Here is a 24,231-nt window from a genome sequence, read left to right on the forward strand (position 1 = left end):
GAAGGAGAGGGGGTGGCATTCCTCAGGGGAGAAGCAGTGTAAGAGCACAGAGGTGATGTGCAGAATCTGTTCAGGGAACAGGGAACAGGTTTGTTCAGCTGGAGCTAAGAGTATGGCAGGAGCAATGGCACAGGAAGCCAAAAAGAGAATTTCTGCCTGCAAGGCACTTTGTGGTTTACAAAGCTTGTCCGGTCCCTACCTCACCAGGTCCTCGGTACAAGCCTATGAAGTACAGAGCCATTGTTATTGAAGTCATTTCACAGAAAACAAAACACAACACAAAACTAGGATTCAGAGTGGTTAAGTGACCTACGCAAAGCCACGAGACAAGTTCATGGCTGAGCTGGGATTCCGACCCAGGGTTTCTGCCTCCTAGCATTCTTTTCCCTGTGACTGAGATCATATTTGGGACCCTGATTAACACTATGGTATGAGGTTGAACTTGGGCAATGGGGAGGCATGGAAAGGATTTTGGAAGAGGCCTGGTCATCAAAGGCGCACTGGCCCTGGGCACACGTCCTGGTTGGGGGAGATTGAGTGCTGCCTAGGAGCTAAATCGCTCTGACAGAGAAAGTGGGATGATTTCCAGGTAACGTGGATGGGGCAGAAAGGGAGAAAACAGCTGATGGCAGGCCCTAGAGAGAGCCTGTGGGGAGGTGTGGTGGTCATTCTCTCACTCATTCATTCGATAACACTCTATTAAGCACCTCATCTGTGCCAAGTGCTGTGCTAGGCATCGGGGATGTGCTGGTAAACTTGACGATGGGGTCCCTGCCATCACAGGGCTGCCATTACAGGGGATAGCCAGGTAATACAGAGCAAATGAAAAGTCAAAGAACTTCTAATTGTGATTAAGCTTATGATCTTCAGGAACATCCGAGGACGTCCACCCAGGTCATGTGGTCTTCAGGCTGGCTTCTCCTACCTGCCTGTGGTGGTTCAGGGGAGCGAGGCTTCCTTCCTCCTGCTTGAAGTGATCTGGGGAAGGCTTCATGGAAGAGGAAGCATCAAGGCTGGGAATTCATTCATTCAACAGATACTTAATGATCACCCACTGAGTGCCAGGCTCTGTTCTAGGTGCTAGGGATAATCAGTGAACAAAACAAAAGGGACCATGTTGCTACCTTCATGGAGCTACTGAAAGTAGATAGACAATAAACAAGACAGAGGGTAAAATAGTATTTCAGACGGTGATGAATGCTCTGGAGAAAAATATATTGGGGGAGGGGGATACAGAGTATGTGTGGGACTGCATACTGCAGTCTTAGCGTGGCCAAGAAAGGCTGAATTGAGAAGATAACATTTGAGTAAAGACCTGAAGGAGGTGAGGGAGTGAGCCATGTAAATACGTGTATGCAGAATGGATGATCCAGGTAGAGGGACCTACAGTGCAAAGAGTTTTACTGGGTGTTTTCAGGTGAGCAAGGAGGCCAGCGTAGTTGGAGCAGGGACAGCAAAGGGTAGATTGCCGGTGGTGAAGTCAGAGAATTAATGGGAGGAGGTAGACAGTTGGGGCATTGCAGGTCTCTGTAGCTTTTACTTTGAATGCACTGCTTTGAATGCAAGTTGCCCAAGGCAGAGGTCCGGGCTGCTCATCTCAGCACCCAGCTCTGCATCTAGCACAGGGCCTTCACCTAGAAAATGTCAAGGTGAGATCTCTTTAAAGAGAAGTATGTCAAGAGAGGGCATTTATGCAGGCTTCGGGGAATAGTTGGCAGGTGCCCATTTTGACCAGTCTCTTGCACAGAAAGAACTTCAGTGGGAGATAGGTGGGGAATGTAGGGCCAGGTGGACAAATGTGAGCGGGAAACAGGAGGATCACTGGGTCTTCAGGGGATGGCCCGAGGAAGGTGGTGACTGGCAGCGTGGGCTGGAGGAGAGATGGGTGCAGGAGGCTAAAGCAGCTGGGAGGAGCAGTGGGCTGTGGAGTAGAGAAACTATAGGCAAGAAACCTTGGGGTGGGAGTGGGGTGCTGGCCAGGACTTGGACAAGGGTGAGAGAGAAGTGAGACGTAAGTGTCTGGTGCTGTGTGCCTAGACCAGGGGGCCCTATGAACAGAACTGGAGAATTCTAGAGAGCTGGCCTCTCTCACAACAGTTAGCATGCTCTGCCCCGAGTTTTATTTTCCTATTGCTTTCCTTATCCTCGCCCAAAGGGCGGGGAGTGTGTCTTACTCATCTTTGCGTCACCCAGTGTCCACTGCTGCAGGGCATATAGCAGGTGCTCAGATAGTTCTTTGGTTCAGTTATTTTGGATCAGTGGCTTTGAGAAACAGACATGCCACCTTTGATCCCGTTATTTCTAGAATCATCCTTCCCTCCACATGCTAGTTCAGCTCTTCCACTCCTCAAATGCTTATCGAGCCAGGATGTTGGTGGATTATGAAAAGGTGAACAGTCATAGAGGCTATGTCAAGTTCAGGGTTAGCTAGACATTTCTCTGGGCACACAGAAGGAAGTTTCTCTAGAGGTGAAGAAGTAGCTGCTACCAAGCAATGCAAACTGTCACCTACTTCCTTTATGTTTCCTGAAGCGGTTGCTCCAGGACCCTCTCTGCATACTGCAAGCATCAATAAATGCCTACGGTGCTGGGGGAAGACTAGGGAGCTGCGCTGAAGTTTGAACATTCACCCAAACATCTACTGAGCATCTACAGTGTCTGTGGACACAGGACTTAGAGCAGTTGCACCTACTGTATTCTCAAAGTTCAACTGCAAGGTCATTTTTCCCCAGATGCCTCTAGACACCCCTCATCTAGATTAGGGTTGTCATAGCACCTTGTACAATACTTCTCTTAGCCTAGCGTTTATAAAATGGCATTTTATTTTTTATTTTTATTATTTAAAAAATTTATTTCTATTTATTTTTGGCTGCGTTGGGTCTTCGTTGCTGAGCGTGGGCTTTCTCTAGTTGCGGCGAGCAGGGGCTACTCTTCGTTGGGGTGCATGGGCTTCTCATTGCAGTAGCTTCTCATTGCAGTAGCTTCTCTTGTTGCAGAGCACGGGCTCTAGGCGCGCGGACTTCAGGAGTTGTGGCACGCGGGCTTAGTTGCTCCAGGGCATGTGGGATCTTCCTGGACCAGGGCTGGAACCCGTGTCCCCTCCATTGGCAGGCGGATTCTTAACCACTGCGCCACCAGGGAAGTGCCCTAAAATGACATTTTAATGCCTGTTTTCTGGCCTGCATGTTCTACTAAACTGGAAGCTCTTTGAAAGCAAAACCCTAGATTTTGTCCTTAGCACTGAGCATGGAGTCTTGCACAACGCAGGCATCATTTAATCAACAATTGCTGAATTAAATGAGACAGTGATGTAGAGCAGGGGTCCCCAACCACCGGGCCATGGACCGGTACGGGCTCTCTGCCTGTTAGGAACTGTGCTGCACAGCAGGAGGTGAGCAGAGCGGGCGAGCGGGTGAAGCTTCATCTGCTGCTCCCCATCGCTCGCATTACCGCCTGAACCATCAACCCCCACCCCCGCCCCCACCCCGGAAAAATTGTCTTCTATGAAACCAGTCCCTGGTGCCAAAAAGGTTGGGGACTGCTGATGTAGAGTGTCAAGGATGCACTAAGTGGCACCCCAGCATATCAGGGGAAGACTTGTCGTAGTTCAAACTTGATGTTGGAAGAGTAAGTGGTCATCAGGTGAAGAGACAGAATTCCAGGTGGGGAACAGATGTGTGCAAACGTTGGAAGGCATACTAAAGGTGTGAAATTCTCTGTAGTTGGAGCACAATGGTGTTATCTGGGGAGCTAGGGCCCCACACAGGAGCGGCAGCAGGACTGGATGGTGCAGACCCTCAGTGACGTTAGGGTCAAGCCCATAAAATATAGGTTATGGCGGCAGCCCTGTCCAGAGGATTAAGATGCTCCCCTGGGAAACAGCCTCCCACCACACCCTACACACAGCACGTGCCACCAGCTTGCCCGCTTACCCAGGCCTGCTTGGGAGCTCACTGGACTCAGGGACGCCCAGGGAGGGGTGCCCAGGGAGGGGTGCCCAGGCCGGGACGCCCAGGGCGGGGCGCGCTGGGTGGGACGCCCGGGGTGGGGCACCTGAGACTGGGCGCGCAGGCGCGCTGATGCCTCGAGCCCCAAGGGGAGGGCGGGTGCGCGCGCTTCCTCACGCACGCGCGCACGGAGGGGGCGACGGCCGCGGTGACGCTGTTTGCGCCGGGCGGGCGGCGGCGCGTGCGGCGCGCGATTCCCGGTGCCTTGGGAGCAGTGCCCCGGCCCCCGCCGCTCCCGCCGCCGCCATGTCGGGCAGGTCTGTGCGGGCCGAGACCCGCAGCCGGGCCAAGGATGACATCAAGAAGGTGATGGCGGCCATCGAGAAAGTGCGGAAATGGTGAGGGGCCAGGGCCGAGGGTGCTGGAGGGGTACGCCGGCCCAGGCCCAGAGCGGCGGTGAACTGGCGGGTGGGGTTGGAGCTGACCGGCGGGCGCTTGGGGGGAGGGGGGGCGGAGAAGGCGGGAGGAGGGTGCCGCTCGCGTCGGCGTGAGGTCAGAGGGCGCGCCAGCCGCAACCAATCAGCGGGTCGCCCGGCCCGCGGGTCCGCCCACCTGCCCTAGGGCTGCGCGGCGCCCGGAGGAGCTGCCGGCTTGTGGCGGCGCTCGGTCCGTGGGGTCTGGTTCGCGCGCAGGTCCTCGCGCGGGCCTCGTCCCCGCGCCCGCCTGCCTCGGGAGCCTTTTGCGTTCTGAACTGTCCCATGTAAGAGCTAACAATCTCTGAGAGTTTCCGGTTGGCCAGACTGAACGCTCTACGTATTAAGTCGTCTAAGTTTGGTGAGAGCTTCTCGGCAAACCTGCATGCCACGGCACCAAGCGGTTATTGGAATTAAAAGCCCTGTGTTTCGCCTAATACGGACCCAGACGAGCGAGCTGGGTAGGCATTTTCTCTTGGTGGCCTGGGAGCTGTTAGTAGAGGAGTCAGGATCTACCCTTCGTTTGGAAACGGCTCCTATAGCGTTCGTTGCAGGCGCCGGTTGACCGCCTATTTTGTACCAGAAACAGTGATGCGTTATCACCTTCAGTTTTCACAGCCAACGGTTTGCGCCAACTTCTTGAGTACTTTTCTCTAGCTGATTACTAGTAATAATTTTAAAGTCCGGGTAGGTGTTAGCTCCCTCCAGGAAGCCTTCTCCAAGTTCTCCTGTCCTTCACCCTCCACTCCCTTTATTATTATTTTTTAATTAATTTATTTTATTTTTATTTATTTGTGGCTGTGTTGGGTCTTCGTTGCTACGCGGGGGCTTTTCTCTAGTTGCAGCGAGCGGGGGCTACTCTTCCTTGCGGTGCGTGGGCTTCTCATTGCGGTGGCTTCTCTTGTTGCGGAGCAGGGGCTCTAGGCGCGCCGGCTTTAGTCGTTGTGGCCCACGGGCTTAGTTGCTCGTGGCATGTGGGATCTTCCCCCACCAGGGCTTGAACCCATGTCCCCTGCATTGGCAGGCGGATTCTTAACCACTGCGCCACCAGGGAAGTCCCTCCACTCCCTTTAGGGTCATTACCTTGGACTTTATTTCGTGTTTATTTGTCCATTTCTCTACAAGATCAAGTTCCTTAACTCTTTATCAATGAGGGTTTCATATATAGTTGTACTCATAAATACTAGTTAAATAATTAATGATTTTTCCCCTCCAAATCTCATCCTTCTAGGTTTTTTCGTGAAACCTAAAAATGGGCATACCTTTCTCTTCTGGCCATCTCCGTCCTCACCTGCAGCCTAGGGCAGATGAGCATATTCTCTCACCCAGAACTCTTGTACCAACTTCCCTATGATCTGCCTGCTTCAGGACTGGCTCATTCCCCAGTCCATTCATCACATTGTATTTTTCTCAAGTGTGAATCTTCTAGCACTCCTCTGCTTAGGAAATAATGCTTCATTGATCTCTTCTTGCTCTTAGGATAAAGACCAAAGATGATCCTTCTTGCCCCACCAGACTGGTTCAAACTGCCCTCTTTCCCAAGATGCTGGCCATCTTTCAGTTGGGGCCACACTTCTGTTTCTGCTACCTGGTGTCCTTCCTCTACCCTCTCCTCCCCCTTGCCTAGTTAACTCCTAGTTCTGCTCTCCAGTTGCTTCCTCAAGGACACCTTTCAAGATCCCCAGTCTAAATCAGGTCCCCTACTGGAACTTTCCACAATTGTATTAGGTCGAACCATAAGATATCGCCTGTATTTGCCTTTTTAACCAGCAGAAGCGGCAGTTTGATATGGTTAAACCTAGTGATTAGGTTTCTAACTGTGAGATGAGTTGTGTGATGTCTGTTTCCAGTTGGAATTTCAGGTCTGTGAGGGTCAGGACTGTGCATCTTCCCTGTGTGCCCAAGACTTAGCATAGGGTCTTGAATATTAAATATTTGTTGAGTAAATGAGGAATAAATGAGTGGCTTGTCCAGGAATTAATTCCAGTTTCCTAAGTCTTTAGTTCATTCTTCTTTCTGTTACATCATAGTCTCTACATTTCTGTGATGTCACCATTTGCTGAATAGCATCATCAATAGCAGCAGTAACAGCAGTTACTTTTTTTGCTTTTTTGTCCTCAAATTGGGATGCGAAACTTGCAGAAGTCATACTCCAGACTCCCCAGCTCTGGCCGTTCATAATCTACACTCTTATTCAACAATGTCACTTGCCTTTCCCTCCCCAGGCATGTGCGGGGTGGGGAGAACAACTACTCATTTTTTAAGGCTCATCTCAAAAGTAACCTCTTCTGTAAAATGAAACCTTAAAGCAGTCTTTCCATGGCGGCTTGGCCTTCACCTCTTCCAGAAGCCAGTGTGAGGCTCAGGTCTGTTAGTTGGAAGCATCCTGTCCTGCTCCTGTGATTATTTTTAAATAGCATCGTGTTTCAATCCACAGTTCCACAGGAGCCGTAGGAGTTCTGCCTTCCATGGGATATCCTGGTGTTACTCTTTCAGCCTTCTTCCTTGCCACCTTCACGTGTTACAGTGATTTCTTTACTTATCTTTTCATTGCTATGAGTTCCCAAGAGAGGGACCCTATCTTATATATCCTTTATCTCCTATAGGGCCTTGTACATTAGGGCTTTATAAATATCAGTGGAATTGAATTAATTTTGGGGAAATAAAGAAGTTTATGCCAGATAGATACCTGAGTTTGAAAACGTGCTGATACTCTATACTGCTGTAGGCTGTGAGGAACAAAAGGTTTTGGTACACTGTACATGAGCAAAGGTGGCAAGTAGAGGGTTCAGAGCCAAAGGCATTTGATAGCAAAGTGTTTCTGGAAGGGATGATTTTGTCCTGAAAGGTAAGGTATGATTTGACGGAGAGGAAGTTTAGAAAGCAGTTAAGATTGAAGGAATGATCTGCTGAGAAGTGGGAAAGCACAGTTATGATCAGAAAATCTATTTTACTGTTTATCAGTTCTAAGAAGTGTCTTTGTTTTAGGGAGAAAAAGTGGGTGACTGTGGGTGACACGTCCCTTAGGATATTTAAGTGGGTTCCCGTGACAGACAGCAAGGAGGTAAGTGTGGAAGAAAATCGAAACAACAAAAAGGTAACGTCTTCTTTCTTTCTTTGACTGCCTCTTAATTATAATGGAATGTATTTTCCCAGAATTGAGTTGAAAATACTTCAAGGCATCCTCTGTCATTGGTCCACGCAAAGCCTCTTATTTTATTATTTCCCTCCCTTGATTCCCTTTCCTTAACTCATTCCTCTTTTCCAGGGCTTGGCAAACTACAGCCCAGGCCTGCTCCCTGTGATTCAGTATAGTTTTATTTGAACACACCTATGCCTGTTTGTTTCCTTATTTGTGGCTGCTTTTGAGTTGTAATGGCAGGGTTGAGTAATTGCCATAACACCTAATGGCCTGCAAAGCCCAAGATATTTATTATCTGGCCCTGTAAGAAAAAGTTTGTGGACTCCTGCTGCCCACTGTAGTTTATTACATCATGTGTTTAATATGTATATATGCCTTTCTAATTCCTCTTCCATGGGTTTATTTGGACACCTGAATATTCTTTTTTTTTAAATTTTTGTCTGCGTTGGGTCTTCGTTGCTGCGCACGGGCTTTCTCTAGTTGTGGTGAGCAGGGGCTACTCTTCGTTGCGGTGTGCGGGCTTCTCACTGCGGTGGCTTCTCCTGTTGCGGAGCATGGGCTCTAGGTGCGCGGGCTTCAGTAGTTGCCACGTGCGGGCTCTAGGGTGAGCGGGCTTTAGTAGCTGTGGTGCACGGGTTCAGCAGCCGTGGCTTGCGGGCTCCAGAGCGCAGGCCCAGTAGTTGTGGCACACGGGCCCAATTGCTCCGCGGCATGTGGGATCTTCCCACACCAGGGATGGAACCCGTGTCCCCTGCATTGGCAGGCGTATTCTTAACCACTGCGCCACCAGGGAAGGTCTGGACACCTGTATATTCTTGAAAAATACATAGCGTTGTTTAATATTTGTATTTCTAAAAAATTTGCATCTGTATATAGCATTGTGCTATAAACCTCTATTCTCTTTTTGTTTTTGAGAACTCTGCATGTTTCTGTAATTGTAGATAAAATTATTGTCATTACTCTTGCATTGTATTCTCTTATGTGCAGTGACCACATTTATCTATACATTCCCTGAGTGATAAACACCCAGATTTCTCCAGCTCTTTTTTTCCTGATTGTTTTGAAAAGATCTGAAATATAAAACACGTACAGAAAAGTATCTAAAACATAATGTAGTATAGTGAAAAAATATAAAGCTAATACCCTTGTAAAATCCACCTAGGTCAAAAAATAGACATTGCCAGCTCCCCCAGAAGGCTCTGTAACTCTTCCCAGCGTCCCCCTCCCTCCCCTCTAGAGGAGTTCACTCTCCTACTTTTGCTTTTATGACCACTTCTTTAGTCATTTGTAAACATTTTTTACTTTATATAAACAGCATCATGAAGTATCTATTTTTGTATGTCTTGCTTTTTTTGCCTAGTGTTTGTAAAATCATCCATGTTGTATTTGGAGCTGTTTGTTCCTTTTCATTGCTGTATGGAGGTTTTTTTGTTTTTGTTTTTTAATTTAATTTTTATTTTTGGCTGCATCGGGTCTTAGTTGCGGCATGCGGGATGTTCGTTGAGGCATGCAGGACCTTTCGTTGCAGCGTGCGGGCTTCTCTCTAGTTGTGGCCCGTGGGTTTTCTCTTCTCTTGTTGTGGCGCATGTGCTCTAGTCGAGGCGCGTGAGCTCAGTAGTTGTGGCATGCAGGCTTAGTTGCCCCGTGGTATGTGGGATCTTAGTTCCCTGACCAGGGATCGAACCCAGGTCCCCTGCATTGTAAGGCGGATTCTTTTTTTTTTTTTAATAGATTTATTTATTTTATTTATTTATTTTTGGCTGCATTGGGTCTTCGTTGCTGTGTGGACTCTCTCTAGTTGCAGAGAGTGGGGGCTACTCTTCGTTGTGGTGTGCGGGCTTCCCATTGTGGTGGCTTCTCTTGTTGCGGAGCACGGGCTCTAGGCGTGCGGGCTTCAGTAGTTGTGGCTTGCGAGCTCTAGAGCGCAGGCTCAGTAGTTGTGGTGCACGGGCTTAGTTGCTCCACGGCATGTGGGATCTTCCCAGACCAGGGCTTGAACCCTTGTCCCCTGCATTGGCAGGTGGATTCTTAACCACTGTGCCACCAGGGAAGCCCTATGTAAGGTGGATTCTTTACCACTGGACCACCAGGGAAGTCCCTGTATGGAGTTTTATTGTAGGACTGTACCATAATTTATCTTTCTGATTCTCCTGTAGATGAATATTTGGGTTTTTCCCCGTTTGGGATAATAAGAACAATGTTCCTGTGACATTCTTATATAGTATATGGGTCAACATGTGCATGGGTTTTCCTAGGATATATTCCTACGAGTAGAATAGCTAAGTCTTAGGATATGTGTATTTTGACCTACACTAGTGAATACCAAACTAGTTTCCAAAGTGATTGTACCAGTATATATTCTTTTTTTTTTTTTAAAGTAAGCAGTACCTTATTTTTATTTTATTTATTTATTTATTTATTTTTGGCTATGTTGGGTCTTCGTTTCTGTGCGAGGGCTTTCTCTAGTTGTGGCAAGCGGGGGCCACTCTTCATCGCGGTGCGCGGGCCTCTCTGGTTGCGGAGCACAGGCTCCAGACGCGCAGGCTCAGTAGTTGTGGCTCACGGGCCTAGTTGCTCCGCAGCATGTGGGATCCTCCCAGACCAGGGCTCGAACCCGTGTCCCCTGCATTGGCAGGCAGATTCTCAACCACTGCGCCACCAGGGAAGCCCTATACCAGTATATATTCTTAACAGCAATATGAGTTCTCACTGCTCCAAATCCTCATCAACAGTTGGTATAGTTAGACTTAATGTATTAAGATATCTCATTGTTGGGCTTCCCTGGTGGCGCAGTGGTTGAGAATCTGCCTGCCAATGCAGGGGACACGGGTTCGAGCCCTGGTCTGGGAAGATCCCACATACTGCGGAGCAACTAGGCCCGTGAGCCACAACTACTGAGCCTGTGCGTCTGGAGCTTGTGCTCCGCAACAAGAGAGGCTGCGACAGTGAGAGGCCTGCGCACCGCGATGAAGAGTGGCCCCTGCTCGCCGCAACTAGAGAAAGCCCTCGCACAGAAATGAAGACCCAACACAGCCAAAAAATAAATAAATTAATTAATTTAAAAAAAAGATATCTCATTGTGGTTTTAATTCAGTGATTAATGATGTAATTACTAATGAGATGGAGAACCTTTTCAGCATCCTTTTGGATTTCCTCTTTTAAGAAGTTCCTATTTAAGTTTGTTTGGCTGTGGTCTTTTTCTTAGGACGTGTAGGGATTCTCTGTGTTGTAGACACATACTCTTTATTGATTAAATACTATCTGTACCTTTTTCCATTCCATGGCTTGTCTTTACACTCTGTTTATGCAGGCTTGAGTAACAGAAGTTTTTTGTTTTTGTTTTCTTAATTTTATTTTTGGCTGCATTGGGCCTTCATTGCTGTGAGCAGGAGCTACTCTTTGTTGTGGTGCGCGGGCTTCTCCTTGTGGTGGCTTCCCTTGTTGCAGAGCGCAGGCTCCAGGGCACACGGGCTTAAGTAGTTTTGGCGCCGCGGGCTCAGTATTTGTGGCTTGCGGGCTCTAGAGCGCAGGCCCAGTAGTTGTGGCGCACGGGCTTAGTTGCTCCACCGCATGTGGGATCTGCCTGGACCAGGGATCGAACCCATGCCCCCTGCATTGGCAGGCGGATTCTTAACCACTGTGCCACCAGGGAAGTCCCGAGTAACAGAAATTTTTAATTTTAATGTAGACAAAATAATCTTTTACTTTATAATTAGTGCTTTTAAATGTCTTAAATCTGTTCCTTCTTTGAGGTCACAAAGATATTCTTCCATATAGTCTTCTACAAGCTTGTTACTCTGTTCCCATTTATAACACACCTGGAGTTGATTTTCGTGTATTTTGAAGTAGGGGCCCAATTTCATTTTTTTTCCATGTGGGTATGCATTTGTCCCACCAATTGAAAAGACTCTTTTCCTCCTGCTCTGTAGAACCAACTTTGTCATATTCCAAGTGTCCGAATATGGGTCTGTTTGTGTGTGTTGCCTCCAGCTTTTTTTGGTAGCACAGATGACTCTGGTGGACATCCCTTAAACCATTGTCCTTGAGGACTTGTGGGAGGTTTTCTCTGGATTAGATGCCCAGGAGTGAGATTGCTCTGTTACTGGCTGTACGTACATGATTGTTTTTACTAGATGCTGGCTGTCAGATCTCTCTCCTGAATAGCTGCACCCGGATAGTTAGTACACTTCCCCAGTTGTGCCGCAGGGCTCCTGTTTCCCACATCTTCAGCGACATCTGATATTATCTAACTCCTAATTCCTAAATCCTGCCAGTCTGATAGACGTAAAGTGGTATCTCTTTGTTTATTTTGCATTTCTCTGAACACTAGGGAGGTTGACAATTTTATCTTTTCAGATATCCTTTTTATTCATTTAGATTTCCTCTTTTCTGATTTCTTTTTTTTTGCCCTGAGGCTTGCGGCATCTTAGTTCCCCAACCAGGGATTTAACCCAGACCCTCGGCAGTGAAAGCACAGAGTCCTAACCACTGGACTGCCAGGAAATTCCCCTCTGATTTCTTGTATTGGGTTTCCTCTTTACTTTTCTGATTTGCATGGCTTCTTAGAGTGATATTCTAGATATTCTAGAAGATACCCTGTCTTCTTTTGATTTGTATTTCCCTGGTATGTCTTGTAATTCTGTTTTTCCTCGTTTTACATTTTTCTGCTTATTGGGCATATTGGGAATAGGTTTAGCTGTGGGTGACAGAAAACTCAAAGTAGTAATGGTTTAAAAAAGTTTTATTTTATTCTTAGAGAAACAGAAATATGCAGTCTAGGACTGGTGTGGCACTTCTGCTCTAAGAGTCCCCAGGGACCCAGGTTTCTTGCAACCTTTCTGTTCCTTTTTTTTTTTTTTTTTTAATTTTATTTTATTTTTTGGCTGCATTGGGTCTTCGTTGCTGTGCGCGGGCTTTCTCTAGTTGCATTGAGCGGGGGCTACTCTTTGTTGCGGTGCGTGGGCTTCTCATTGCAGTGGCTTCTCTTGCTGTGGAGCACAGGCTCTAGGCGTGCGGGCTTCAGTAGTTGTGGCACGTGGGCTCAGTAGTTGTGGCTCATAGGCTCTAGAGCGCAGGCTCAGTAGTTGTGGCACACGGGCTTAGTTGCTCCGCGGCATGTGGGATCTTCCCGGACCAGGGTTCGAACCCGTGTCCCCTGCATTGGCAGGCGGATTCTTAACCACTGCGCCACCAGGGAAGTCCCTGTTCCTTTTTTTAAAAATAAATTTATTTATTTATTTTTGGCTGCGTTGGGTCTTCATTGCTGCGCGTGGGCTTTCTCTAGTTGTGGCGAGTGGGGGCTACTCTTCGTTGCGGTGCGCGGGCTTCTCATTGCGGTGGCTTCTCTTGTTGCAGAGCATGGGCTCTAGGCCCACGGGCTTCAGTAGTTGCGGCTCGTGGGCTTAGTTGCTTCGCGGCGTGTCGGATCTCCCGGACCAGGGCTCGAACCTGTGTCTCCTGCATTGGCAGGTAGATTCTTAACCACTGCGCCACCAGGAAAGTCCCACCTTTTTTTTTTTTTTTTTTTTTTAATAATTTATTTTTAAGAGAGTAATGGTTCTATTCATTTTACTTTATTGTGGTAAAATACACATATCATAAAATTTACCATCTTAACCATTTTTTAAGTGTACAGTTCAGTAGTGTTGAAGACATTCACTTTGTTGTGTAATCCATCTCCAGACTCTTCATCTTGCAGAGGTAAACTCTATACACATTAAACAATTGCCCATTTTCCTCTGCTTCATGTTTGACCTCGTATCCAAGTTTGAGCTCCAGCCATCATTCAACACATTCAAGTTCAAGGCAGCAAGAGAGTGGAAGGATGGGCAAATGGTATTTTCATGAATTTAAGGAGTTTCCTAGAAGTCTCCTCAGGACATGTATACTAACTATGTGTGTTCATAATAGCTGTGGCACATTTAGGGGCCAGAAAGGCCGTGAAAATGTCACCATCTAAACATTCTACTTATATGGACAAGGATTTCTGCTGTGATACACTTTCTTTTTTCTCTTCACCTCATGATGACTAGACAAATTTTCTTCTGATTTGAAAGTTCCACATTTTATTTTTAATTTTTTTATTGGCTATTTCTAACCTAATAAGACTTATACTTACTGTTTTTCTGTATCAGTGTATAAAGCTTATCAAAATCTGTGTTTCCCCTCTGAGCCTGAACACATTTTTAACCACCCCTGGTCTCCACCCCCGCCCCCCACTTTCATTCCTGCCCTCTCCTTAGTTTTGAATGGAATTTCAGGTCAGATATTCTGTTCAGATATTTCTGTTTTTACAGACATTTCTTGTTTTAGTCATTGTTTAATTAGACAAAGTAAACATTACTAGTTATTTACTAACCCTTTGTACCTATTTATTATTGCTTTCTCTTAGATTCATTTCTTTTCTTGCTGGAATACACCCTTCAAGAGTTTTGCCAAGGAGGGCTTGTGTGGAGAAAACTTTCTGAAAATATCTTTGTTTTACTTTCATGTTTAATTGATAATTTTACCTGTATATGAAATTCTAGGTTAAAAATTATTTTCTTTCAACATTTTGAAACTATTACTCAGTTGTTGTGCTTCTAGTTTTCTGTTGAGAAATCTGATGTCAGTCTAATTCTTGATTTCTTTGTAGGTGATTCTTTTATATTCCTGGAAACTTTTAGAATTTCTTCTGTTTGACCTGGAACTTCTGTAAGAATATCCTGTAATGTGGACATCTAGCTTCATTTCTTAACTTTTAGTATGTTTCATCTCTTTATTTTGTCCTCATATATTCTGACTTCTCAACCCAGTTTTTGCTCATTAATCTTTTCTTCAGCTCTATTTCTGCTAATAAACTCGTTCACTTAATTGTTTTTTCTTTTTTTCCACGCTGTGCAGCTGGCTTGTGGGATCTTAATTCCCTTCGCAGGGATCAAACCTGGGCCCCAGGCAGTGGAAGCTTTTAGTCCTAACCACTGGATTGCCAGGGAATTCCCTCATTCACTTAATTTTTATTTTGAACGAGTTTATTATTCATACCAAATTTCCCTTGTTGTTGGTTGTTCAAAACAACTTTCCAGTGTCATCCTTATCTTTCTGAGGAGACTTGCTATGTTTTATTTCAATTCTTCTGTCCCACTAGTCTCCTTCTTCTGGTATAGCTTGTTCTGTTTACTGTCTTTCATGGTGCTTGTTTTCCTCCAGTGTCTGGTTAGTTTTTTCTGTGCACTCATCTTTTATTCCTTTTGACTCTGAGCTGCATTGGTTAGAAATGTGTAACCGAGGCTTTGTGTTCCCTCCTCTAAATGGATTTAGGGGATGGGATTAGCCTCAGGGTTCAGCCTTTCCCTTTTCCCCTCTCTCATCTTCCCCTGCCTCCCAGGGAACTCCCTAGTACCAGTCTTCCACGTGCTGCCTTTATCTGGGAGGAGCCATCCTTGTCCAGCCCAAGGAGCTGGTGGGTGAAAGTTAGGGGGGGGGGCTCTGGAGTCACCCTTTGTTTTTCATCTAACCCTGGCTCTGGTGATGCCAATACCCATAAGGGCCAAAGGTCAGGCCGCTAGATCTCTTGGGTAGTGTGTACATGTGGGGGAAGGACACTGCTAGCAATCCCCTCCCCACTTCTCACCTATAAGACCCTGGCCCTTTCCTATTTCAAGTTCTCCTGCCCAGGGCTCAGCTCCTTTTGTCTCTCCGAAGGGCTTCTCACAGTGTTTGTGTTGGTTTCTGAGCTGGGCCCTGAGGTCCATCGGTTTATCTACCTTCCAGTGGTCCATGATAGTGTGCCATCTTCTAAGGTACTACCGTAGACCAGTTAGGTTAGGAAAAATAGAAAATGACCAAATAGGTAAAGAAAAAAATGTGAAGGACATAAGGGAGTGGGGCACTGCTGATGGGAGAGTAAATTGGGACAAACTTTCTACAGGTGAAGTTGATCATATATGTATACTTAAAAGCTTAATTAACCAGATGGTGGGAATCCTTTCACAGTGTATATGTATATCAAATTAACCCAGGGTACGCTTTAAGTATCTTACAATTTTATTTGTCAGTTACACCTCAGTAAAGCTGAGGGGGAAAAAGCTTTCAGACTATTTATGCCTTTGATCTAGAAGTTTTATCTCTAGAAATTTATCCTCAGGACATAATCATGATGTGTACAAGGTACATCTATAGTGTTGAGCATCACAATATTATTGTTCGTGGTATTTAAAAATTGCAAGCAAAATGAAGATCTTATTGTAGAGAATTCATTAAGTTATTGTGCACCTGTAGATTGTAAAGCTTTGTAACCATTATAAAAGATGGTATAGAAGATTATTCAATGGCATAGAAAATTTTTTTTTTTTTTTAGGAAGTTACATATTTTATTATTAAACTGTTTCTTATTTTCCTGCAAGGCTGTTGCTTCACTGTATAAAAATAGCACAAGCAAACACAGTATATTGCAAAATTAAGATAGTAATGTTCTTAATTGGACACTATACAACTAACTTTTCTCCACTGCCATTTATTTCCAGTGGCAAGTTCACTGAGTCTTTTTTTTTTTAAACAGCAACATTGCCTTTTATTTATTTATTTATTTATTAATACATTTATTTATTTTTGGCTGCGTTGGGTCTTCGCTGCTGCACGTGGGCTTTTTCTAGTTGTGGCGAGCGGGGGCTACTCTTAGTTGCGGTGCGCAGGCTTCTCATTGCGGTGGCTCCTCTTGTTGCGGAGCACGAGCTCTACAGTGCAGGCTCAATAGTTGCAGCACAAGGGCTTTGTTGCTCTGCGGCATGTGGGATCTTCCTGGACCAGGGCTCGAACCCGTGTCCCGTGCATTGGCAGGCGGATTCTTAACCACTGTGCCACAGGGGGAGCCCCATTGAGTCTTTTGACCTAAATCCAGGGATGGCTGTAAGCAAGTTACAGTATTATATAAGGTTAAGATAACAATGTTATTCTTGAATTACATAATTTTTATAACTAGTTTTACCACAGATAATTTCAGGAATTCTGAATATTATAACTGGAGACTAGCCTACAAATCATAGGGTGTTGTGAAAAAGATGCAGAGTGTTTATCTGAAATCATGAGGAAGTTAAGGGGTATTTTCTTCAGGCAACATTGTTGAAAGTCGTTTCTTTTGCTAAAAGTCGCTTTTTAAAAATTTGTCCACCACTAATTTAAGACAACTATGCTAGATTAAGTTGTTTCAAACTAGTTTATTTAGGGGTTCCATTTTCACTCAATAGATTTTATGTATTTCTCATATGCTTCTTCACTCATTAGTTCATCTAGTTCTGAAGGGTTACTGAGTGTCATCTTGATCAGCTAACCATCTTCATAACAAGATTTGTTGACAAGTCCTGGATTTTCTGCTAGAGCTTCATTCATTTCTGTTACATCTCCTGATAGAGAAGAATGGAGTTCACTCGCAGCTTTCACACTTTGCAAAGCACCAGATTTCTCTTGTTTGTTCAATTTTGTCCCAACTTCAGGCAGACTACGGTAAACAACATCTCCCAAAGCTTCCTGTGCAAAATTGCTGATTCCCACTGTTCCAACACCGTTTTCTGTTGTTACCCATTCATGTTTGTCTGTGAATTTACGACCCGACAGCAGAGCGGGTCCGGCGCGCAGCGCCCCGCAGTCCCTAGGGCCGCAGCGGGCAGGGCGTGTGGGGCGCAGAGGTGGCGCGCAGGCTGCAGACCGCGGCCCGCACGCTCCACGCCACTCGCAGCGCCATGTTTGCAGAGAAAAATGTTTTTAATATGGTGAATGGGGGAGGGGGAACAAGTTATAATGCTGACTCATGAGCCATTTTCATACAGATACATGTATAGGTTGTCTCTGGTTGTACAGGTGATTTTCATTTCTTTTTCTGTATTTTCAGAATTTCTTACAGTGAATGCATATTTTATGTGAGCACAGAATCATTAAAATAGAGATAAATGAGAGATCAGAAAAAAATAATGATAAAGCCAAATGCTGGCATGGGTGCCGTGATGCTCGTACTCCAAATATATTGCCAACCTCCTTGTAGAGAGTGGTGAGTGAGCCACAGTGTATTTTAAGAAAAATATGTTTAGTTTATACTTTTTGATCTAGAAGGAATTTTTTTTGTGAATTTAGTCACATAATCCAGGAAAAAGTGAAAGTTGAGCATTGTGGGTTTATTCCTACTAGCAATAAACAAAAACAATCCTAAATAAGGTAAAGCTAAATGTCCACTAGTTGAGTAGTGATTAAGTGATTATGATATCTGGAATATTGTGCAGCTAGTAAAAATCATGTTTATGTAGCCTCTGCAGTAAAATGGTGAAGTGTAATTACATTAAAATTATGTCTGTATATGAAAAAATGAAGGGAAGGACTGCATATATGTGTACAGTTGATTGATTGCCGAGCTAGTACTGAGAGTATTAAGAAACACTAAGTTGTATTATTAGTACAATGCACGTACAATAAATAGGCAAGTATAAAACGTATGAATTGGTAGATTTGAGATTATTCAGATTTGAACTTTTGGCTATTGGGGTGCTCTCATTTGCAAATGCTTGGATTGATGATTTCCTGTCCTGTGGATTATTTCCTTGTTTGTTGCAAGCTAGTGCTTACCTTCCCACTGTGGTTCCCCCACATGTGTAACCTGCATCCTGCTTGAAGGCAAAGGTGGACATGGGAGATCATTTTGAGTGGATGGGGTGGATTGGTGAGGAATAGAGCTAGCAGGGGCTCCTTGTCCTGTCACTGCTTGCATTACATATAAAGTGACTCCTTCCTTTGTCCAGTCAGAGGTCCTTTCTTCTTTCACTTTTTTTTTTCTTCCCTGCTGCGCTACTAAAACAGGGATCTTTCTCAAATGAGTATTTTGTGTTTCTCACCCATGCATGTAGGGAAGGACTGGATAGAGCATTCTCATCCGGGCAGAAAGCAGAAGAGTCCTACAGGGGGCTCTGGTGGAAGATATGTATCTGCCTCTCACTTGCGATTCATGATATTAGCACTGGAAGGGTCCATTTTACTGACAGAGACACTGAGGCCTGGGGACACCTTGTCCAGGATCCTGTTATTCCTCGGGTCCTGGATTCTGAAACCGCTGTTGTTCCTCCTGTTCCTAATCCAGACCTCTCTGGTGTCTCAGCACCTTCTCTCTCTCTGTGAGTCTTCTGCTTGGCTCTGTCATATTCCTCTTTTTTTCCTTTTCTAGAAAGAAAAGTCAAAATCGAACAGTTCAGCAGCCCGGGAACCTAATGGCTTTCCCTCTGATGCCTCAGCCAATTCCTCTCTCCTTCTTGAATTCCAGGGTGAGTTGCATCCATATGTCTTCCTTGCAGGAAAATGAAAATTTAGATGACCCATTAATAATCAGAAGAATAGTCTGTGTGTCATTTCAGTGCCTACTGTTTTGCTGGTATCTTCCTGGGCACTTTGTGGAAGGCATTTCACTTAAACCTCACAATAACCCTGCAAGAGAGACCACAGTCTCCTCACTTACCAGTTACGGAAACTGAGGCTCAGAGAGGTGAGGTTACACATCTAAAGTCACATCACTTGTAGGTGGCAGACCCCATGGTGGGTCCCGGTTTTCTGGATCAGAAGCTCTTTTCATTAGACTGTGTATTTGATGAGAGTGCCTCAGAGGAGACCCCCCCATGCCGGGGCATCTGCCCATCCACCCTTAGCCCAAGCTCTGCCTCCTAAACCAGTCTTCGGTAGACGTCCGGCCTGAGTCAGCACTACACTCCTAACGTTACCTTTTATACCTGTGTGGCAGCTACTGTTTATGCAGCACTTTCACTTCAGTTTCTCATTTTTATCTTTACATTAGCCTGTGATATAAACCAGGCAGTTATCGTCATCCCTATTTCAGAAAACTGATGCTTGGAGAAGAAAAGTATTTGCCTAAGCAGAAGAGCGACAGAGCTTTATTCTTTTTTGTGATAAAATGCTACTTCCATCTTAGTATAGAAGGTGGTGGTCATTGTAGGATAAAGACTAGAAAGGGCTCACAGTTTTCTCTTCGGAACTAGACTGGGAGCGCCCAGGTATCCCCTCCTCACTTCTCCCCCAACCCCTGCAAGGTCAGTGTGGTACAGGAAGAGAATACAAGGGAAATGTTCTCTAGCTGTGTGAGATGTTCCATCATAAAGCTCTGGGAGACATGGGAGGCTCCATTTCCTCAGTCTGGGCACTATCTCATCCTTTTCGTTCATTGAACATTTAATGAACTCCGACTATGTGCCAGGTACTATGTGCTGCACTGGAGATTCAAGGACCAGTAAGCCACAGAGCCTGCCTGCGCAGAGTGTAATGGAGGGAGACTGGTGTGTAATATAGTAAGTGCAGGTGTGCACAGGAAACAGCAGGAGCATAAAAGAGAGGGTGGTCATTTCCAGCCAAGGGAGCCTGGGACACGAGGCTCTGTGGAGGAGGTGATGCCCGAGCTGAATGTGGGCATGTGCAGGGGCTTTGCAGGAAGACCGGAAAGAGCATGTCGTAGCAGACGCTGGTACTTGAAGCTGCTCTTAGGCTAGAGTCCAGTTAGGCAGGAGCCAGGCTGCGTGGGGAAGAGCAGCAGGCGGTGAGCCTGGAGATCAGAAGGGAGTTTGTAGGTTGCGATAGGGCCCTCTCGTGGGCAGTGGGGAACCCACAGGGGTTTAGCAAGATCACTCTGGCAGTGGTATGAGGTCCAGTGGGGGTGCCTGAGACTGCGGGAAGGGCAGTTAGGTAGCTGTGGCTGGAGGCCAGGTGAGAGATCATGAGGGCTGAGCTGAGGCCACGGGAGAGGAAGGAATGGGCACGGGCCGAGTCAGAGCAGTGGGTGGGGCAGATTTGGTGACTGGCTGCTGGAGGTCAGGGAGAGGAAGGCCCTGCAGACTCTGTGTTTTAAACTTAGGTGGTAACTTTAAGCCTTCAGACAGCGCTTCCCAGGTGGGATCCCACGGTCCTTGAGGCGAGGCGGTGAGATGGAGCCTAGGCAGGTGCAAGGGCCCGAGCTGACCACCTCCAGACACTATCACCCTCCTTCAGACAGCCGAGAATGGCAGACAGACTCATTTTCTACACCTCTTGTATTGTGAGAAAGGTTGAGAGGCACAGCTGTGTTCCTCCCTTCACTGGACAGTGGGAAAATACCAGGTCCCAGCTATATAACTGGTGGATAATAAAGAAGGGATTAATAAACATATCTTGACCTTCCTGAAATATAAATGTTGCATAAACTTAAAGATTCTGGCTGCATCTTGTGGTGCTTAGAACGTGTGTCATAAAATAGAACATGCTTAAATTAATCAATTTAGACTCTTGTTGGTAATTTGCAGTGCACAGAAGCCCCTAGAATGTCTGCCTTTGGTTCAGGGGCTGTTTACAGCCGTGATCACTGTGTGCCCGGCTGTGTCCACGCTGTCTGCAGAGACACCAGGCCCTTGGCTCTGTACTGAGTTACTCTCAAAAGTGACCACCCTCAGCTGTTGCCTTTGTCATGTTTGGTTTTCAGATGAAAACAGCAACCAGAGTTCCGTGTCTGATGTCTATCAGCTCAAGGTGGACAGCAGCACCAACTCGAGCCCCAGCCCCCAGCAGAGCGAGTCCCTGAGCCCAGCGCACACGTCCGACTTCCGCACAGATGACTCCCAGCCCCCCACCCTGGGCCAGGAGATCCTGGAGGGTGAGTCTCTGCTGGCCCACGATGCGCGTCTTGGAGGGCCTTGCTCTTGCTCTTGATGTTTCTCTTCTTCAGAGTCACAGGTTAGAGAAGCTGCCCCAGAGCTGGCAGCTTCAGGCCGTTTGTCAATTGTTGGAGGCTATTTTGGGGAATGGTTGTATTTTCCCCGTTCACAGAATGAAGAAAGAAAACAGCAACACAACTGAGCGCCAGGCTCTCTGTAAGGAAGGCACTTTTCATATTAGATGCCTGGTATGATTCTCTCAAAAACCCCACGAAATGGCAGCTGTTATCTCCATTTTACAGATGAGGAAGTAGTCTTAGAAAAGTTCAGTTGCTTGGCCATGATCACACAGCTCGTAACTTGTGGAACTGTGTGTCTCATTTCATTCCTTCTAAGTTCAGAGCTCGTGCTCTTTGCACTAGATCCTGCGAATTTCTTCCTGTAATGTATATTGATTCTGCGGCCTGTGTTGCCTCTTCACCAAGGCGTCTCCGCATAGCTCCCAGGAACACTCCCCCAGCTTGGGGCAGAGATTCCACAGGAGTCTCCCGCCTCAGGAGGCCCTGCAGTTACGCTGACCTTGCTTTTTCAGAGCCCTCCCTGCCTGCCTCAGAAGTTGCTGATGAACCTCCCACCCTCACGAAGGAAGAACCGGTTCCATTAGAGACACAGGTAAGGAGGTGCTTTGGGTTTCCCAGTTTCTAAGAAAAAAGTAAGGGCTCTGTTAATGTGCACTGGCTCTATAGCATGGGATGTGCTGTAGTTGGGGAGGCAGCACGGACGCTGGGCTCCAGGTTATAAGGTAGGGGAAGAGGTTTGGTCATCTGTGAGACAGTGGGGGGTGGACTTCTGGGTTGTAATTAGGGTGGAAGGGGAGGTCTGGTTCAGAGGGATGGCCCTATGATTCCATGCTCTGGCTGCTTCTAGATTGCTGAGGAAGAGGAAGACTCAGGTGCGCCTCCCCTGAAACGCTTCTGTGTGGACCAACCCGCAGTGCCGCAGACAGCGTCGGAAAGCTAGCACCACCCTGGCACCCTTCGCCTCCTGGCCCCAGGCCTCTCTTGCATTCTGGTTCTGGCTGTGCTGTGCTGCTGGGCTAAGGGCAAGCACTGGGCTCCAGAGCCTGCACATAGGAGCCTTCTGGGCTGGAAGGCTGACATAGGACTGGGGGTCGTGACGTCATCTTCCCGTCCCTGGCGCCTGTGTCTGCTTGATCCTGAGAAGAGGAGCACTCCTGTCCTTTTTGCACCCCAAGTAGGCTGGAGCATCGGCCACTCCAGGGTTCATCTGTCACCTCCAGGCAGCAGTCTCTGCTCCGGAACCTCTGGACTGAGCTGCTGGTGCTTTGACAAGAGGAAAGAGATGTGGAAGGCATCCTCTAGAGAAGAGAGTGCCTAGGGCTTACTTGAATTGAATGGAGACTCTAGATTCGTGGACTTTCCCATAGGGCTAGGGGCCCTGTAGGCTGCTGTGGGAGAATGCCTGAGTAGACTCCGGAGGCAAGGGAAGGGCTTCGCTCCATGAGAGGGCGGAGAAGTCCATATAGATTTCTTGCTGTCCTGGCACTTCTGCCCATTCCTGAGGTTATCCTGCCTCTCATGGGCTCTCTGGCTGCTGACAGTCCTTTGTCCCCCACTGTAACCATCCCCTTCCCCCAACACATGCGCGCGTGCACACACGCACACACACACACACGCACGCGCAGCTTTTGCTGTTTCCACCTGGACATTTCATTCCAGCATCCCCTGCCTCCCGCCACGGTCCCCAGCACTCCTGCCGCAGACTCTGCCCCAGCGAGAATTTGAGGTTCTGACAACAGCACCCATTCCCACAGTACTCCTTCAGCTCAGACTGTCTAGAAAGTTCCCTTTTCTTTGAAATCTGCATGTTTAATTGAACCTCGTGATTTTATTTTTTGTTTCAAAAAGGTTTAAGAAAATGGAAATGGGCAACAGTGAGTGAAGACATATTTTAGCACCGAATAGAATATTTTTAAAATTAAACTATTTGAAATATGTCTTGTTGGTAGCTGAGTGCTTCATTCTTGAAGGTTGTGGAGGGCAGGGGCTGGGGGGAGTGGTGGCTGAGTGCTAGCGAAGTCACTGTGGGCTGGGCCCTGCCAATTGTCTTCACTCCCACAGAGTGACTTTCTGATGAAAATGATTTGGAGACTCCATTTGAAGTTGTCATGTACTTGGAATTATACTTCTGTCCCTGCCTACACCAAATGAAAACCTGTGTACACTGTACAGCTCCAGGTCCTTAGGAGGCTGACTTTTGTTCTTTAACTTTTTTTTTATTATGGTAAAATACACAACCATAAAACGTACCATTTTAACCATTTTAAAGTGCACAGTTCAGTGGCACTAAGTACATTCACAGCATTGCGCAGTCATCACCTCTGTCTAGCTCCAAACATTTTCATCACCTCAAACAGAAACCCATACCCTTTAAGCCCTCACTCCCCATTTGACCCTCCCCCAAAGGCCCTGGCTATCATAAATCTGCTTTTTGTCCATGGGTTCCTTTTTTTTTTTTTTTTTTAATAGTAATCTTTTATTTATTTATTTATTTTTATATTTATTTTTGACTGCGTTGGGTCTTCGTCCCTGTGCTAGGGCTTTCTCTAGTTGCGGCAAGCGGGGGCCACTCTTCATCGCGGTGCGCGGGCCTCTTCACTATCGCAGCCTCCCTTGTTGCGGAGCACAGGCTCCAGACGCGCAGGCTCAGTAGTTGTGGCTCACGGGCCCAGTTGCTCCGCGGCATGTGGGATCCTCCCAGACCAGGGCTCGAACCCGTGTCCCCTGCATTGGCAGGTGGACTCTCAACCACTGCACCACCAGGGAAGCCCCATGGGTTCCTTTTTGCTCCGATTCCAAAGGAAAACAGTAGAGTCATGGTGGAGAAGAATTCTACATTCTATATCTCCAAGAATTTCATATCCTGGACTTCCCTGGTGGTGCAGTGGTTAGGACGCCACGCTCCCAATGCAGGGGGCCTGGGTTCGGTCCCTGGTCAGGGAACTA

The 24,231-nt window shown here is 46.7% G+C and overlaps 1 protein-coding gene and 1 pseudogene across 1 annotated transcript; one reads left to right on the forward strand and one right to left on the reverse strand.

Annotated features, from left to right (window-relative positions):
* Positions 1 to 4,124: 4,124 nt before the first annotated feature.
* BCL7B (BAF chromatin remodeling complex subunit BCL7B) lies at positions 4,125 to 23,180 on the forward strand. The gene is made up of 6 exons (XM_061208456.1): positions 4,125 to 4,345; positions 7,409 to 7,484; positions 18,745 to 18,841; positions 21,034 to 21,204; positions 21,798 to 21,877; positions 22,133 to 23,180. The coding sequence occupies exons 1-6, from the start codon at positions 4,254 to 4,256 to the stop codon at positions 22,223 to 22,225; spliced, it is 609 nt and encodes a 202-aa protein (XP_061064439.1). The 5' UTR covers positions 4,125 to 4,253; the 3' UTR covers positions 22,226 to 23,180.
* On the reverse strand, positions 16,776 to 17,280 carry LOC133103960 (glycine cleavage system H protein, mitochondrial-like; annotated as a pseudogene).
* Positions 23,181 to 24,231: the final 1,051 nt, after the last annotated feature.

Source organism: Eubalaena glacialis, chromosome 13 (genome assembly GCF_028564815.1).
Source record: "Eubalaena glacialis isolate mEubGla1 chromosome 13, mEubGla1.1.hap2.+ XY, whole genome shotgun sequence".
Lineage (NCBI taxonomy): Eukaryota > Metazoa > Chordata > Mammalia > Artiodactyla > Balaenidae > Eubalaena > Eubalaena glacialis.

Coding starts and splice junctions, on each gene's coding strand:
- BCL7B (XM_061208456.1), top strand. CDS start 4,254: ATGTCGGGCAGGTCTGTGCGGGCCGAGACCCGCAGCCGGGCCAAGGAT. Junction 18,842..21,033: donor TCTCCTTCTTGAATTCCAGG/GTGAGTTGCATC, acceptor TTTGGTTTTCAG/ATGAAAACAGCAACCAGAGT. Junction 21,205..21,797: donor GGGCCAGGAGATCCTGGAGG/GTGAGTCTCTGC, acceptor TTGCTTTTTCAG/AGCCCTCCCTGCCTGCCTCA.